The 18,315-nt window shown below is 35.9% G+C and overlaps 4 protein-coding genes across 7 annotated transcripts; 1 reads left to right on the top strand and 3 right to left on the bottom strand.

The window, feature by feature from the left end:
• The first annotated feature begins 1,031 nt into the window (after window positions 1-1,031).
• LOC102616099 (pentatricopeptide repeat-containing protein At1g74900, mitochondrial) lies at window positions 1,032-3,874 on the top strand. Of its 4 annotated transcripts, none has more exons than XM_015529865.3 (2): window positions 1,032-3,038; window positions 3,462-3,874. In XM_015529865.3, exon 1 carries the CDS (start codon window positions 1,132-1,134, stop codon window positions 2,611-2,613), a length of 1,482 nt encoding a protein of 493 aa, XP_015385351.2. In that variant the 5' UTR covers window positions 1,032-1,131; the 3' UTR covers window positions 2,614-3,038; window positions 3,462-3,874. The 4 variants fall into 4 exon arrangements, with proteins under 4 accessions (XP_015385351.2, XP_015385352.2, XP_006476683.2 ...); XM_015529866.3 differs by having other exon boundaries at window positions 3,616-3,874; XM_006476620.4 differs by having other exon boundaries at window positions 1,032-2,953.
• Window positions 3,875-4,210: 336 nt separating this feature from the next.
• Window positions 4,211-8,353, bottom strand: LOC102615802 (uncharacterized). Its single transcript, XM_006476619.4, has 15 exons — window positions 7,961-8,353; window positions 7,737-7,834; window positions 7,545-7,645; window positions 7,371-7,449; window positions 7,099-7,159; window positions 6,864-6,910; window positions 6,685-6,777; window positions 6,429-6,519; window positions 6,088-6,136; window positions 5,871-5,987; window positions 5,552-5,699; window positions 5,085-5,177; window positions 4,914-4,982; window positions 4,625-4,667; window positions 4,211-4,517 (listed from the first exon to the last, which is right to left on the bottom strand). Exons 1-15 carry the CDS (start codon window positions 8,019-8,021, stop codon window positions 4,417-4,419), a joined length of 1,251 nt encoding a protein of 416 aa, XP_006476682.1. The 5' UTR covers window positions 8,022-8,353; the 3' UTR covers window positions 4,211-4,416.
• An 826-nt stretch (window positions 8,354-9,179) lies between these two features.
• Window positions 9,180-14,353, bottom strand: LOC102615494 (aminoaldehyde dehydrogenase 2, peroxisomal). Its single transcript, XM_006476618.4, has 15 exons — window positions 14,120-14,353; window positions 13,793-13,935; window positions 13,421-13,501; window positions 13,189-13,337; window positions 12,508-12,600; window positions 12,299-12,422; window positions 12,092-12,157; window positions 11,750-11,816; window positions 11,496-11,572; window positions 10,754-10,867; window positions 10,385-10,462; window positions 10,149-10,300; window positions 9,978-10,038; window positions 9,760-9,866; window positions 9,180-9,543 (listed from the first exon to the last, which is right to left on the bottom strand). The coding sequence occupies exons 1-15, from the start codon at window positions 14,232-14,234 to the stop codon at window positions 9,453-9,455; spliced, it is 1,518 nt and encodes a 505-aa protein (XP_006476681.2). The 5' UTR covers window positions 14,235-14,353; the 3' UTR covers window positions 9,180-9,452.
• Window positions 14,354-16,727: 2,374 nt separating this feature from the next.
• On the bottom strand, window positions 16,728-17,355 carry LOC102615221 (hypothetical protein). Its single transcript, XM_006476617.4, has one exon. It carries the CDS (start codon window positions 17,204-17,206, stop codon window positions 16,946-16,948), a length of 261 nt encoding a protein of 86 aa, XP_006476680.1. The 5' UTR covers window positions 17,207-17,355; the 3' UTR covers window positions 16,728-16,945.
• Window positions 17,356-18,315: the final 960 nt, after the last annotated feature.

An 18,315-nucleotide genomic window follows, 5' to 3' on the forward strand; every position in this document is an offset into this window, starting at 1 on the left:
TTAATATTATTACAGTATTTTATATTTTATAATAGTATATTGTTAATCATTTTATAATATAAAAATAATAAATTTCAAAAAATTAATAATAAAACCTATTAAGAAATTTTTAATTTATTTATAATATTAATAATAAAATGATAATAATTTAATTTTATATAAAATCAGCTATACTACACTAAATATGTATTGAATTACAATTTAATATAATATGTCCTAATAAATGCACCACAAGTACAATACAATACGTGAGATGCACCCTCAAGGACTATTTGATCTTGCATTTTATATGGGCAATCATTTCATGTATGTAATTATTCGCTCATTTGTAATTTGATTGATGTTATTTTTATAATTTTATATATAGTTCAGCTATGTGAAACCAATATGTGAAATATGACGCGCCATTACTATCTGGGCATTTGGTTTTAGTTATATATCATGGGATTAGATAACTTTAGTATAAAATAATCCTTATATCATGTTTGGTGTAAAAAAAAAAGTAAAGTTAGGATAACAATAATGGACCCACTACTTAATCCCAATAGTGGCAAATTTTCATCCTAAGAGATGCCTGATATTACATTTTCTAAGTTAAAACTTTGTCCTCTACTATTCATGGGATTAAAAATTATAACATGTTAAATATTAAAAAAAATTAAGGGAAGATTTTGCTTTTTTTTTTTTATAAATTTATCAATAATTATTGATTTAAGTTAGATTATATTACATGTCATTTTAAAGTAAATCTAAGATGATTTTAATAAAATAATATATAAGACATAATATTAGTTACTAACTAATCTCATGTCATAACAAATATGAGACATAATTATTTATAGTTTAATCCAATATTACACCAGACACAATATAAAATTATATATAATACAATATTATTTTATCTAATATTATCTTATCTAATTTGATCTAATACAACCCAATTCAATCCGGCACAGCGTACGAGCCTTCTGTATGTTATTATTATATTAATAATAAAAAGAGTTAATATAAAAATATTGTTGTAATTTTTGTACGCGCGACTGGTCACTGATTTTGGTGAAAAAGAAAAAATTTGAGACGGAGCTTTAGAAAAAGGCGGAACTAGCCAAGTAGCCAAAAATGTGAGCTCAAATGTTCGCGTTGCTTCGAAAACCTCCAAAAAATCACTTTCACTTCTTCTGTATTTACCGAGATCTTTCACCTCTCACCACCACCTCACCGGCACCGTTACCACCGGCAGCTGCCGACCCAGCCGCCTTAGCCAGCCTCATACTGACCTCCACCGACCCACGTACCCTAACCCAGACCCTCCACTGCCCCAGTCTCCATTGGACCCCACAACTCGTCGACCAAATTATCAAACGCCTCTGGAACCATGCCCTCAAAGCCCTCCACTTCTTCAATATCCTCTCCTACCACCCAACTTACGCTCACTCCCGCTCCTCCTTTGACCACGCCATTGACCTCGCTGCCCGCCTGCGCGACTACAGGACCGTATGGATCCTCGTGCACCGTATGAAATCGCTCCGCCTTGGCCCCACCCAGAAAACATTCGCAATCATCGCCGAAAGGTATGTCTCTGCTGGGAAAGCTGATAGAGCTGTCAAGATTTTCTTGTCAATGCATGAACATGGTTGTCGGCAAAGCTTGAATTCTTTTAATACCATTCTTGATCTGTTGTGTAAAGAGAAAAAAGTCGAAAAGGCTTATAATTTGTTTAAGGTTTTTAGGGGGAAATTTAAGGCCGATGTTATTAGTTATAATGTGATTGCAAATGGGTGGTGTTTAGTTAAGAGGACTAACAAGGCCTTGGAGGTTTTGAAGGAGATGGTTGATAGAGGATTGAACCCGAATTTGACAACTTATAATATAGTACTTAAAGGGTATTTTAGAGCTGGTCAAATTGAGGAAGCGTGGAGGTTCTTTTTGGAGATGAAGAAGAGGAAATGTGAAATTGATGTTGTTACTTATACTACAATTGTTCATGGGTTTGGAATTGTGGGTGAGATTAAGAGAGCTCGAAATGTTTTTGATGGGATGGTCAACGGTGGTGTGCTTCCATCAGTTGCAACTTATAACGCCATGATTCAGGTTTTGTGTAAGAAGGACTCTGTGGAGAATGCTATATTGGTTTTTGAGGAGATGGTGAGGAAGGGTTATATGCCCAACTCAACAACTTATAATGTGGTTATTAGAGGGTTGTGTCACGCAGGCGAAATGGAAAGAGCCTTGGAATTTGTGGGAAGAATGAAGGATGATGAGTGTGAGCCAAATGTGCAGACTTACAATATTTTGATCCGATATTTTTGTGATGCTGGAGAGATTGAAAGGGGTTTGGAGTTGTTTGAGAAGATGGGTAGTGGGGTTTGCTTGCCAAATTTAGATACGTACAATATTTTAATTAGTTCAATGTTTGTGAGGAAGAAATCAGATGATTTGCTGGTGGCTGGGAAGTTGTTGATTGAAATGGTTGATAGAGGATTCATGCCAAGGAAGTTCACTTTCAATCGAGTTTTGAATGGGCTTCTACTAATTGGTAATCAAGGTCTAGCCAAAGAGATTCTGAGATTGCAGAGCAGATGTGGCCGTCTTCCTCGCCAATTCAAACTTTGAGGTCAATCAGTATTCACATTTGCTCATGAACCAAGTCCGTTTGGGATTCTGTGCCGCTCAGAGGACTGCTTGCCATTTGAATTTGCTGTGATGTGCTAGTTCAGTAGGCACTTGAGTATTGGGTTTTACTGCTTACTTCTCAAAGCAGTTGAGAGAATGAATACTATTACGAGGGTAGTGATAGAGGGGACTTTGAAAGTCTGAAGACTCTCCAGATTCTGGTGGAGGCACCACATCATCTTCCAATGGTTTTGGAAAAAAAATAAAATAAAGTACCATTCTGCGTAGCAGCACTGGATATTGAGTGATGTTGATGTCATGGTTTCAATCAAGTCATGAGGTTTGCCTGCATTCTTCCTTCTTTGCCATTTTGTGTTACTATGATTATCACCACCGATTTGAAAAATGATGTCTGGATCATTTAGGTAGAAGAAACTGTCGCTTATTGTCACTCTTTTTCCTTTTTGTGTGTGTTTGGAATCTACATTGCTCTAATACTTGAGTATGATCATAGCATGTTTCAAATTTAATGCACTGAATTGCTGTCATAGTCAGTTTGCATTATCTTCTTTGGATAAGGGCTGCTTTTAAATAATTCTTGATGAGTATCAAAACTTCTGACTCAACTTTTTATAATTGTTGTTCATATTAACAACATTATACATGTTCCCAATAAGAAAAGGCATATGTGGCCCATGATAGTGGCAGCTGGTTTTTCTGCAAGCTAAACAGTGCTATTAAGTTGTCTTTTAAATGTCTGTGGCTTTGTCTATGTTCCAATTTAACTTAGATTCTAAAATTTTGCACACATTCTAATGGAACGGTTTGATATGACCTTGGCTATGCAGTGGTTATTGCCTTAATCCTTGGAGGAGGGAACTAAAGGCTACCAAATGCATCATTTGATGCCTGTGGCATTGATCTCAATTGTCTATGTGCCAATTTGACTAAAATTTTGCACACATTCTAATGGAACTGTTAGATATGACCTTTGATATGCAGTGGTTATTGCCTTAATCCTTGGAGTGAGGGCACTAAAGGCTACCAAATGCATCATCCGATACCTGACCTCGCTTATCTCTATATCCTTGGAACATACACATGGAACCATGCGCCAGTAGAAGGGGACGTTGACAACCCACCTCACTATGAAATGAGATAGGGGTGTGTGTGTGTAAAATACATCCTACTCGGTTGAGTCTGTTATCATGTAATAAACTCAAATTATATATTGCTTTCAATTAGATAAGCAATTTTATTATGTTGACATAGTTCCTTGCTTCTATCATCTGACCAATTGCATGTTCTGTTGTCTAATACAAAACATTTATCTCTAGTATCACTTATTTGTTTTGAATTAGCATCCTGAGACATTACTGTCCTAATGCGCATTACTGATGTCATTCAGAGTGGTGTTTAAAAAAAGGTAGATGATGCCAGCAAGATCTCTGCATTAATCTTTACTTGAGAGATTAAGCTAAAACATTGAAGTTTCAAAGAGGCACTGATCACAGAATTCATTGTCACCCATCGTCTTAAAATGATTCTTTCGACTTTTGCTACGCTCCTGGCTAGAAAACTCTTTCCAGATTTCACATAAGTAGCCAATAGTCAAAATTTTTATTCCAACAGCCAAATCTCAATTTACAAATGGGTGCTGAACTATTTTAAATTTAAATGTCGGTGTTTCTACTTGAAATTTGGAAAACAGTAAAAAGAGAAATCATGACAATAAATCAATAATAAAGGGAAATACACGGAGAGCCCAAAAGTAACCTTTGGTGTGGGATATGTGGAGCTCTATCATAGGATAATTTCCTGATGAACACTAACATTGAGTGTTTTGTTTGGAAGGACAATGCTGTTAGTCACAACTACTTCATCTTCAACACCCACAGCCTCACCTAGAACAGACATTTATAATATAAGTCAGATTGCAAACAACTTTATACTTCAAATAAAAAAATTGAAAAGTTAAGGGAAGGTGGGGGAAAATGCATCATGAAGGTACCAAGGATTGTGATCCCGAGTTTAGCATTGAAATCTCCTTCAGCCTGTAATCCGTTGATCAGACACATAAAATTATTTGGCACATTCAGCAGAACTTCGGATAAATAAACAGGGAAAAAATGAAAAGAAAACAAAAAGTGCTCCCTTTTACTTCCACCACTAGGGACAGAAAGAGGAACTATCAGAAAACATCTCCTTTTGCAAACTTACCATCAATACATCTACATTGTCTCATTACTTGATAATCTCATAAATCAAAATCACATTAAGTAATTGTATTTAGAACTTGCCTGAACACGGGACCATCTACCAATAGAAGACTTCCACCCAACAATTGCATTAGTAACAACTGCATTTTCCTGAGAAAGTGATTTACACATGTCAAGCTTAACATAAACAGAGGGTTCGAATTTGCTGGGTTGGATAGGCAGGGTTTCAAATCATAGAAATTGCTTAATTACCATGATCTCAACTCCGTCAAGTATGATGCAACTAATGAGCCTTACGCCTGCTCCTATACGAGCATTGGCAGAAATTGAGACATTGGGACCAATCTGTTTTCATGCATTGCAGACAAGTCAGTTCTATAGTTAAGGTAAAGATAAAAAATGAAGGAAAACAAAGGACAATGTGTAAAATGGAAGAAGGTGGTTCTCAATTCACTATTCAGCTCAGTGCAGTAATAAAGTAATAATTTGGAGACTAGGAAGGAAGATGGACAATGGCAGAAAAGAAGAGGAAAATGAGAACTGCATTATGTTATAGTTTTAGTGCCTGGATACCATTTCCAGACAACATTTTTGGGCTGTATGCCACAAGAAAGCTATTTCTGTTAGTATTCAAACTGATGCTTGTCTAGTAAAGCACTGTCCAGCAATGCTTTACTATACCCGCATAACTTAACCCGGGAAGTAATGAAAGAAAATACCTTCGCAGTTGGATGTATTTTTGCTGATGGATGAACATAAACATCACCAATTATAGTGGCATTCTTGGTACCATCTCCGCTAGCCAAAAGATTGGGAGAGGTAAGCCGGAATTGGGCAAGATACAAGCCAGAGCATTTCAGAGACATGCTGCATGTACAAATAAAAAGATCAGATCCTACTTAAGGAGTAAAAGATCTTTATTCTCTGTTCTAATTTCATTCTGTTTTGTTGGTTTTCTTCATTCAATTTGGTTTGTTTACCATGCTTTATTTGGTAAGGGATTTTTTGAGGGTTAGTTATGTTAAATGATATGCTTACCCAGGAGTTTTAATTTGTTCCCAGAAATCCATGGTTTCATAAGTGTATAACTGCTTCTTTCCTGCAAGAGGTGACAGGATATCTTGATCCAACCTTACGAAATCGGTAGTAAGATTCCTGTGAATGACCTCATGTTATCATGGATAGAGAAAAAAAAATCTATTTATGATAAAAAAAGAAAAAAAAATCAGGCTAAGAATTAGCAGGAATGATTTACCGAGTAGCTGACTGAAGCGCTTCAAAGCTGGATACACGTCTCAGATTTTCTGCGAGTGACAAGAAAGAACTTGGTTTTTAACATGACAAAATCAATACCATATGTAAAATGAGGGACAAAGAAAGAGCGGAAAAACAGAGTAAATTTCATATCAAAAATCAAATTTTAATAGCCTGAAGTTCTTGAACGGCACAAATTTAAATATATTAATTCCTTGTTTATAATTAACTTGGATGATAAAAGGCTATGCCTGTGCATTAAAGCCTGCAAAACTAACAAAACCATCATTTACATTTTTATCACTCTCCAGCATCCTACCGACAGAATCCTGTATTACTGACCTCTGTCTTTCCGCTGTGAAGAAACACCCTGGATAGCATTAAAGATATCTGGTGTAAATACGTACACACCACAATTTATTAGGTCACTTACCTGCATTACAACATAACTATTATAACACTTGAGATAAAATAGGTAGAGTCAAAAGTATAGGAGAGCAGGGCAGGAAACTGTTTGAAAATTTATCAATCATTCCAAGCAATATCAAAGGATATTTAACATGTTAAACAGCAGTTAGATCTCTGAGCTTATACATACAAAAGTTTCAGGTTTCTCCGTGTAATGCAACAATTCATTGGTATCTGGATCAGCTACCAATTCACCAAACTGGCTGGCTGACTCAGCAGAAACCTGTGTAATAAGAGAAAAGAATCCAAAAATGAAGATAAAAGAAAAGTTAACAACTATATAAACATCTTATGCATGTCCTGACTAACCTTAATAACGAGTATAGTTCCCATCCCACCATAATTTCTATGAGCATCTGAAATATTAAAGAGAAAAGGCAATAAGGCTTCCGGAGAACATAAATGAGCCTTGCCCAGTCTTAAAATTACTGGCTTCTTGCTTGCTCATGCAAAAGATTCAAGAAAAAGGAACTAATCAGACAATTTTGAAATTTGAACAGAGAATGCAAAGGAAATCAAGTTTCAGTATAAAGAATATAATTACCAAGCATCTCTGGCAGTGGAAAACTGCAGCAGACATCGCAATTCAGCAAGAAGATATGAGACTGAAGCAAAATAAAATACACGTTACCAATAACATTATAACACAAACAATAATAAGACAACTGTTGTATGCTAAATGCATTAGAATCAATATATGCAGTTGACATACTTAATATTAAAGGGACAGGAGGTAGAAATAGAAATGTTTGTGAAGTAAGAAAAATTTAGACAAAAGAGCATGCCTATGCAAAATTAAAAGGCAAAGATAGTAACCGGGTTGTCTTCCATGATCAGATCTCTGAAGTTGTAAAGTGCACCAGCTGAACCATGAGGCTTGTCCTCCCTCAAATATCTAACAATAACATTTCATCAAGAACAAGAGTGAGCTCCAAGATTGAACAGTCCAAATGGAAATAGGGCAGAAAACCAGAACTAAGAGGGAATTACCTGACAGGGATTCTAAGCTCATTGGAGATTGAGGAGACATACAATGCAAATTCACGCTCCTCGTAGAATCCAACAAGATAGATCTGTGCGAGGTTTGGAATCTACAACAGAACAAGCAAATATCAATTAATCAAGCACTCCTCAAATTTGAAAGTAACAATTAGAAAAGGAAGGATCCAAGAATATCCATACTCTTTTACAGGCAGAAATTGGGTGATGAACCATTGGCTGTCCACCTAAAGGGAAAAGAGGCTTTGGAATATTCAGTGACAATGGCCGGAATCGAGTACCTATTGCATCAAAAATCAAAATTCGCAACACCAATCAAGCTATCAATCAATCATCAATTAAAGCAAAAAAAGGCACCCCATAATTTGTTGTAAATGAAACAGAACAAATAAACAAATTGCATTTACCTTTAGTGGGACCACCCACCATGATCACGGCCACCACCTTATCATCCTCCGAGCTCCCCATCTCCAGTCAACACAAACCCAGATCTCTCAAAATCTGCAACAATTCAACTCAAATCTTCAAAAACGACGACAATGTGAGTTCAGTGTCAGAAGCGAAAGATTGAGAAATTTATCCGATTCTTCTTCTAGTGGGACCACTTTAGTACAGTATGACCCAAAGATATCGCTACTTATTATAGCGGTATCCGTGTGCGTATTCGTTATTGCAAGGATTGTGAACACTGAAGCTGAACGTGGTTCAACAAAATAGATAGATGTCGGTGAAGAAGTTGTTAAGGGAAAAAAAAAAAAAACAAAGGTGGTACGAAATGCGATTAGTTACAGTTTGGTTTCCGATAAGTACGCTGAAGAAGCAAAGACAACCAAAGAAGTTTCCGCGTGAGTTTCCTCACACAGACATTTGGTGGTGGGGCCCGTCTCAATCTCGTTTGGACGTACGCCATCTTTTTACTACTAGACGACAGTGACATTTTTGCTTGTTATCTGAAATATAATTACAAAAACGTATTGAGCAATGCCATGCCATTATGTTGTTAATCAGAGTTTCATCACTTTCACCCCATCTTCATGTAATATTACTATAAATGGTTGGGTCCTCACTAACACTTTAATAAAGAGAATTTGAATGATCCGCCAAGATTTTTGTGCCCTGTGCCCAAGGATCGTTAACATTCGTTATCTTGGTGAAAAGGGCCGGCAAAAAGAATATCCTCAGGATTCAGCAACTAACACCTCAAATTCTCAGACTCGGACTTTGGTTCGGATCCTGAATCCATCGCATATTCTTAAATTCAGTTTTATATTTCTCAAGCTGCGCACATGATCAAACACCTGTTTTGCTCGTGAAGCTAGCTTCAGCTCACCAGTCACCCAACTCATTTCGAGCTGGCAAGTCAGTAAGCGCGGAGCATTTTAAGAACCTTTGCTTCTAGTTTAAGAAGCGAAAAAGGTAACTGTAAATGTCGAGAGAGATTGATGGTGTTCCCCCCTTAACCACGTGAAGAGATGCATCATGGCCTTAATTGTTATTAAAAGGCTAGAAGTTTGCTGCTCAAGGCAAAATGGACCAAAATGATCTGTTGACTTGGGTTTTCTCTGCAATAGTTAAATTTTAATCATTTACTCACTAATAAACTTGTGAAACAAGATCTCCAAAATCTGACGAGAACTAAGAATCTAATTGCAGGCTAAAGAGCCTGAAACCATGATTAAACTCCAAGAGTGTCTGGGAATATGGTTTTACAACCAATGGAAGCCGAAGATATCCCACAAGGGAAATACAACATGGCTAAGGGAATAAACTATTCTGAAGTGTTTCTGTCATTTTACATTACTTATTATTATTGCATAGTCTTAGCACATAGCTTCAGTACAGTACGTCTCTCACATTACTATCTGTGTTTTGCTTCATCCGCAATTTCTCATTTTCATTTCACAGCTTTGAAGGAGACTTGTACCATCCCCATGGCTCATCTGAGACATACTGAGTGACCTGCTTCACGCTCAAGTAATTATCAAGTCCCCTGTTCAAAAGGCAGCCAAATAGAATAACACAAAATCAGTATCAGCAGACAACCAAATACTAATTTGACATATCTTAAACAACTAAAGATTCAAAATACTTATATTTTGAGACGTTTTCTTTTATATTGCATACATGAGAAATACAAATTCTCCGCAGTTACTTGATAGGTCAAGATTAATTTATTATTATTATTTGGTGGGAAAACAGGCCATACCATTCCCCTAATTCACGGCCAAAACCACTATGTTTTTTGCCCCCCCATGGAGCTTGAGAGAAGCATGGCTGTGAGCAGTTGATCCATACAATGCCTGCTTGGAAAGCCTGCAGAAGGCCAACCAACGAAAACAGTTAAAATATACATTCTATAAACTGATTCCTGACAAGGATTATTTGCATTTATATGTGCAAATGTCACTCCAGGACAAGTCTCACCTTGCTTACACGATCACACCTTTCCAAATCCTTGGATATCACAGCAGCACCCAAGCCATAACTGTGGACAATCAATATATTGTCAGAGCAGAACTGTGAAAACATAAGGATAAAGAAAAAGAGCCAATTTATCTTTTCATTTCCAATTTTCCAGTAACTGAATCAACTTACCGGGTGTCATTTGCCAATTCAATGGCTTCATCTTCTGTGGAAAATGCCTTGACACACAAAACAGGTCCAAAAACTTCTTCTCTCCAAATTTGCATTGATGTCGCTATGTCAGTTATGACGGTTGGTTCTACAAAGAATCCCTTCTTCAGATGCTGCCAATCATTTAAGGACTGGCTCAGTATCATGAATTATTGAGAAAGACCAGAGTGCCAACAGTGACAGGTTGTGGACAATACCTCAGGACGAGCACCACCACACAAAATGGTTGCACCTTCGCTCTTGGCATTTGAAATGAACTTCAAAACTTTCTCATACTGCAGCAGATTAAGTATATATTAGAAAGCACATTCTTTATTCAAATTTACAGACAATAATTTAAATCAAATTTGCTATTAAAGTTACCGGAAAAAATGCAACAGCCTAATCATGGACCCATTCCAAGCAAAGAAAGAGCATTCACATATTGTTATGGAAAATGAGTGCTAGTGCAGATTATGTTTAGAGATATTTATTTTGCAAAAAACCAAATCTAAGAGAAATGGCTGAAAGAAACATTAAGGAAAAAAATTTCTCTACAGTGTTCCTGTTCAAAATTGCAACCTTACCTGCCCTCCGCTAACAACAGGACCAAGTCTGCAACCTTCTTCCAGTGGATCCGAAATCTTAATGTTTTTGATCCACTTCACCATCCTCTCTAAAAATTCTGCTGCAATGCTTTCCTGCAACATTGTAAGCAATAAGGATCCCTGTCTACACACCTCAAGCAACTGAAAACGTCTGACAAAACACCTTCTCTACTATTTCCATGCTTCACTGTTATATTTAAGCCTGGGAATCTATACTTCCATTTCTGTTCTGCTTCTAGATAAAGTAAGCAGAAGTGGAATAATCAAAACACCACTCTTCTAGCCTTCTAACTTTAGATAAATGAATTTACGCCTGAGGAAACAGTAGCCCTGCCAGCTGAAAGCTTAAACTGCAGAACCAAGCAACACTAAAATGATTCTATATATATATATATATATTGGAATGTTAATCTAAATCAGTAGGACTTGAACACCTATGTTCGACATTTTTATCTGCTGTACTTGTCTGTTTTCTCTCTACATTGCTGCAGCATATAAATGTTTGATCTAGCTTGTGGTCTGCTCTAATAGTTTTACATGTGGTCTAACAGTATACAAGCTGATTTTAGGTTATAAATCTGAGAAGCAAATGCTGGTTGATTTACTTCTGGTTGAGGCCTGTCCAAACACAGAGACAAAGGGAGGGGGATGGATAGAGTAGACTAATTTTGATGAAATTGATAAATTAAAATGGACAACTAACAGACAACTATGTACTTACGTGCACAAGAAGGCGAGATGTTGCACTACAGATCTGACCATTTGTCCAAAAGCAACCAAAGATGGTCCACTCAACCGCTGTTTAAATCATAGAGTAAATTGATATCAGTATCAACAACCACAATAGATATTTTCATCCTACAATTGCTTTCAAAAGCCTGAAATTCTCTTGGCAACTATTTTCTTGCAAGGGGAATTCAACAATATGAGAAGCATGGAAAATCCCAATGCTTTATAATTTCCAAAAACACTAACCTTTATCTAGATCAACATCCTCAAACACAATGATTGGACTTTTTCCTCCCAGCTCCAAAGAAACAGGCTGCAAAGAAATCATATACGATTTTGTTTTTCAAAAAAACTGAGATGGTAAATTGAAAAGGGCAAAAGAAGGAATACACACGGAGAGAAGATGCCACACAAAAAATTTTACTGTCTTAAACCCTACAGGTATCAAAAAGGCTTTACAAGAGAGTAGTCATATGAAGATATAATATAGATGATCGTTCGCATGCATGTGAACTACGCATGGATCAACAAGGGAGCACAAATGCCAGGAAAGACTAACAATAATTCGATTATAGTACTTTGACATACCTTGACCATCGGAGCTGCAGCAGCCATTATCCTGATCCCTGTTGCATTGCTTCCAGTAAATGCAATCTGTTATGATCAAATACATTAGCAGCTATGGATGGTAAATTTCCAACCCAAAATTCAGGCCATTGTAAAATCTAAGGGATTTTATATAAAGATTCAAATTTGTAGAAAAGGCAATGAAAAAAATGATGAAGACAATTGAACCTTGTCGACATGGGGATGGGATACCAAAGGAGCCCCAGCTTCAGGACCCAATCCGGTGACAATATTAAGAATGCCGGGAGGAAGACCCACCTCTCTACACACTTCAGCAAGCTCCAAACAGGTCCTGAAATAATTAATATAATTACAGGCACACAACATGACAAACCAACATCCAACCTGATCCTAGCTAATAAAATTTGAGATCATACACAGATGCCAATTCGGATGGCTTTAATATTGCAGCGCATCCTGCTGCCAACGCAGGAGCCACTTTCCATGTGGCCATCAATAGAGGATAATTCCTTCAACATAAAAAACAAGCAATTGTTAGTTTACTGAATATCAGGAATCTTGATGGCACAGAATTGCTATACAATCCGCAGTACATAAACAATATATCTCTCAGTCATGTTTACTGTACAGGCCTACAATAAAAAATCGGCATGAATAATTTAAGTAAATATGTTTCAGTGTTTGCACAGAAACACACAGGGATTCAGGCTGATAAAGGAGTTAATAAAGTAGCACAACAATTAGGGAAATTAAAAGTACAAGGGCAGAAGTACCAGAAGTTATCTTCATAAAAAACATGTGATGTAGCCCAGAAGCATGTGCTTAAAATGTTTGGGGTCCACATAAATTGCTACATACCAGAAGGGAACAACTAAAGGAACCCATGACTCATCTAAGCTTAAGCAATTTCAAAGCACTATTTATCAAGAAATTTCTTTTTTAAGCTTCCACAGTCGCGAAAGAAATGCGAAGAAGGCAGGACTTATGGTCACTAATTCTAGTTACATGCAACAGCATGAAATTGCAAGGGGAAGGACCAACAATATATTTTATAGACTTAAACAAATAAATCAGTAAACACAGGAAGAAGCATTAACCATGGAGTAATCAATCCAACAACCCCAATGGGTTCCTTAAGTACATAACTCTTGAAATTCTCCATAGGAAGAGAAACAGGAGCCTTTTGTTTGGCATCTAAGCCTTCAGCAAGGTCTGCATAGTACTCGAAACACCCAGCAACATCATCCTGGACAACATGAAGAGTCATAAAAAAGGAAATACGCAAAATACTCAACTTCAAATAATTTTTCAATAGTGTCACGGCCATACGATGTCCCAAACAGCTTCTTCCAGTGGCTTCCCACAATCAATCGTTTCAAGGTTTGCCAGTTCAGACTTCCTCTCTGTTATCTGCACGTCAAAATACCAAGATCAATTAATCACACTCTCCTAAATTACCACATTTTGTTAAAATATCCCCAAAAAAAAAAAAACTCTTTGTACAGAGACTTGTTATTAGACAAACAAAATTACGCTCAAAGCTCAATACAAAAAGTTAAATAATCAATGGATTTCAGCAAATGAGATGTTTCATCTTTCAGAAACTGATGTTCAAGGTCCAGATTTCAGTAAAATGCGGAGGCCTACACCTCAGAATGATCAAAATAAGAATATTGATAAGAGATGGATAAAACTAATAACCTTAGCAGCAATAGCACGCAAATACTTAGCACGAAATGCCCCGGATGCAGAGGACCAATCCTTCCCTTTGTTTCTAGAAAGTGCTTGACGGGCGGCATCCACAGCCAGCTCAACATCTTCAGCGGTAGCTGCTGGAATATCACCTAAACAAACAAACATTACCCAACACATTAAATCAGAGCTTACCAAGTTCAATTTTGAACTTCCCTCAACTGATCAGTAGAGTTAAAGCTCTAAACTCTTTCCATCACCAAAAATAATAATAATAATAAACGTAATTTTGCGACTAAATCAAAACTAAGTAACAAGGAGAGTGGAGCGGCTGACCGACGATCTCTTCAGTGGTGGGATTAACGATTGGGATGCGTTTCTTGAGAACGGGCTCTCTCCATTCACCGTTGATGAACAGCTGACGACTTGGGATTGGGATCGCCATCGCCATTTTTCCTTTTCTCTCGGTTTTTTTACTTTTATTTTTTTTTCTGTGTTTAATCTCAGTTTCGGTTTTTAAGGATTAGTTGCTTTCTACTTTCGCTTTTATAGCTGATGATTTTCCTCATCACTGGGATTGCAGTGTCTCATAAAATAATAAGTTATTTTTGTTGCGTAAATAAAATGAGTTATTAATTAAAAAGCTTTTGTATTTGAGAAGACGTGTCGTTGTTGTCACTGTTGGTTTAAAACTTAAAAATCCCAACGAAACGGTTGTGGCACAGTTGATAACGCAGGCTGAGTAAGTAGGAAGAGCTTTCGGGTTCGATCCCCATTAAACATACTATTTGGGAGAGGTAAAGAGCCTTAACTGTGACTACACTCCAAATCTAAATTAGTCGGGGCCCAATGCGGTCGCCGGAAATCGAGTGGTTTAAACCAAAAAAAAAAACTTAAAAATCCATGCATTTAAGAAAAATTTTTATTATAATAATTAAAATAAATATATGTTTTAATGATCTTTTATTTACATATTAAGATTTATAAAAAAATAAAATAGAGTTATTATTTTGTTAAAATTTAAAATTACAACAAGAACTTTAAAAATAGGTGATAACTTATTTAAACAGTTGTTTATAAAAACTATCTCTTATCTATTTGTAGAATTGTTTAAATGAGAAAACTTACTAAATGTTAATTTTAAAATTTCCTGAAATAAATCACTTATAGCATTTCAACTTTAATTTTAAATAGAGCTAATATTTTAGAAATGTATTTACGTGTGACGAAATTTTTATTAATTAAATTAGTATTTAAGCCGAAGAAGAAAAGAAAATATTTCCCTCCAATTTGCTTTTTAGTTTTTCTTTTTTCAAAAAGAAAAATAGAGCATATAAAATCAAAATTGTGATTACACGCTGAACGCTATGTACATGAAATTCGTAAATGATTGCTTTGCATCGGCAATTCTCACCTAACAAGGGTCAAAAAAAAAAAAAACATGATCGTGATTATGAAATTTATTATCTCTAAATTTAATAATATTCTTTATTAAAACAAAAATTAATTAATATTCAAACAAAGAAAAATACATATTAACATTTACACGGCTGATCAGGACAAATTTTATTTGTTGGATTGATGTTTGAATTTGGGATTTGGAGTTGGACTTCAAGGAGGCAAGGACGGGCTAATAAGCGTAAAGGCAAAAAGGTGGGTGACCGGCCATCATAGCGTCCAAAATGGTTGAAATTAGACGAGCCCCAAAACTTTTGTCGTTATATATACCAATCAATCTACTCCCAAGTCCCAACGTTTCAGAATTAAACACAAAACACAAAGTTTTCGATTTTCATCTCTTACTTCAATTACGTGTCGTCCTACAAAAATGTAAATTCACCGACACAGGCCATTTTTCTAAAGAAGCGGTGGGATTTCATACGAAGAAATTCGCTGGCATGTCAGCGGATCATATGATATGTATTGCATTGCATCCCATATTCCCAAAATTTTTATTTATTTATTAGTTAATTGAATACGATACGGATTCGAATGCGACCGTGCATAATTTGAGCTTAGCCCTTAGCATGTGAACATGCGTAGCGGTGGATAACGACAATAGAGGTATGAAGGCGTCCGCATCAACCGAAGACCGGCAAATCGACGTTAAATGCTTTTATCGCGTCAGTAAAAAATTCTTTAAATAAGATTTTATTATTTATTTAAAGAGTTACATTAATATTTAAAGTTCTAAAAAACACTCCAATTAAGATTTTTTAAATAAAAAATGATCATCTCTCTTCAAATTTGAAGAATTACTTTCTCACTCTTCAATTTATATTTTATTACTTTTTGTTGAAGAAAAAGAGAAATGTGCTTTAATTACTATTGACTTTTCTTTTAAAAAAATAGTTATTTAATTAAAATAATATGAGCACATTTCTATTTAAAGAGTTTTTTTGGAGAACAATACATTTTTTTCACTCAAAACAAATGATTATTTAAAAAGTAAAATTTATAATATTTTAAAGATGCTCTTAGCCATATATAAATAACGACATCAACACAAATTATCTTTTGCCCGCGTTTGAAAATTAGAAAACATAAAAAACATACAAGATTATTATTAAAAAAAAAAAAAAAAAAGGTAGAGCTATTCGCGTCTTTTTTCTTTACAGCGGTTTGAGTAGTGGTGTGAAATTTTGCATGAGAAGCTTGCTTGGCCTGCGATTGAGTCATGATTTTGGCACGTGTCGTGTCCAATGACTCTCATGTGGATGAAGCTTCTTATTGGGCTTTGAAGGAGGGGGCATATGGGGCTTTCCATTTCGAAAATTATGGTGGTCACCGGATTAAATGACTTTTAACATCGGGGAACAGTTGGTCTAAAGTTTGTCAAAAATTTTAGCCCGAAACCAATGGATTGACTTAAAATTTGTTTAGCCAATTAATAATAGGCATAGAAGCCATGATTCATGAACTTATGCAGATCAAGATGAACAGATACAGCGAAAAACAAATATATATTTTTTTATAAACACGAAAGAAAACAAAAGGATCAAAACACGTGTACATACATACGAATCACGCTAGTTTCATAATTTACATGCATAAATGAAATAAATGATCAATATAATAAAGAAACCAAAAACGAATCAATCCGGAAACGATATATGATCACGATCCCTATAATCACAAGAAGCAGAACTGGTTTAGTCGTAACTAGCGTTTCTGGGTGGTTTTGTGATACTTGGATTTGATCCACTGGAAGCCGACGGAGGTACCTTCTTTGACTTTCTTCAGGCCAGTCGAAGCCACAGATTTGGTCTTGTCAAAGCCGTCTCCCACCTTCTGCTTGTACTTTGCTGCTCCTGTTCCATTATTATTGCTCCTCTTTTTCTGAGGCACCACCGATATTGGGTCCGGCCCATCGTCCCATTGATCTGCCCATGATGTTCCATACGAGTTGTTCAGTCCTTCCATTTCCTTTCCCGAACGATCTAATGCAATTCTTTCAGCAGATGCAGATCTTTGAATTTTTTTTATTCCTCTTTTTTTCTTTTCTCCCTCTCTCTTTTCTATTAGACTAGCAACTTGGGAATCTGTTACGCTTTATTGTTGAGATGGGAGATCTGCGTGGGGCTTTGCCATCTTTTATAGTTTCGTCCAAGCAAGATACGTGGCCAAATTGGAAAGTCAACACGTCTGCTTTTCTTTTTCTTATCGGACAAGTATGCCCTTCTCCTTCCCAGCACTTTCCTTCCAAATCCTGAAATCCGTTTCTAATATTTTTTTATTTTTTTTATTTTAGCATCACGTGGAATTTGTTTAATGGTATTAATTAACATCACGTATGATGATTAATTGTGGATAAAGAAATTACTGATCACATTGAATTAGTCCTAAAATCGTATTATATCAATTAGATGACATAATTTACACAAAAAAGAAAATTCAATAACATATTTAATTAAGATCGATGAATCATTTTGCTGGGCAACAGTTATTAATGGTATCACAACTAAATAGTTTTAAATAATTTTTTTCATTTTCTTTCACAAGCCACCTGAATTCGAATTCTGCTGGATGTACAGGACTAACAAAAAATCCATTCCTAATCCGATAATTAACTTCCACTTGATAATATATTATGCGTTTGTGCTTGAAGGGTACTGCAGTAAATTCAGAGAGCCGTGGCCTGCGAGCAGGACATTCTTGAATCAACTGGAAACTTTTGACCATAATTTGTGTAGTTCTGTGTCTACATCAACAATGGCAGGATGGGGCCGGTGATCGAATTTTTGGAGGCTACAAGTCCAAAGACTACCCAAGTATATCTTCACTAGAAGCTTCTTACCCAATGGTGTTTTCATGCAATCATACTTTATTAAATAACATTATTATATAAGAAATTGAAATGATTATTATTAAGGTAGCCCTGATATTAGTGGACCCTACATACTGGATACAGTTATTAACAAATGATCCTATTCAGGTTTTGGTGTTGATGGGGTGTATTTTGTCATCACATTGACCCTCATTGTATATTATATTACACAACTAGTCAGAGAGAGTTGGCTAGCCTATTTATC

This window comes from Citrus sinensis, chromosome 3 (genome assembly GCF_022201045.2).
Source record: "Citrus sinensis cultivar Valencia sweet orange chromosome 3, DVS_A1.0, whole genome shotgun sequence".
NCBI classification, from domain to species: Eukaryota; Viridiplantae; Streptophyta; class Magnoliopsida; order Sapindales; family Rutaceae; genus Citrus; species Citrus sinensis.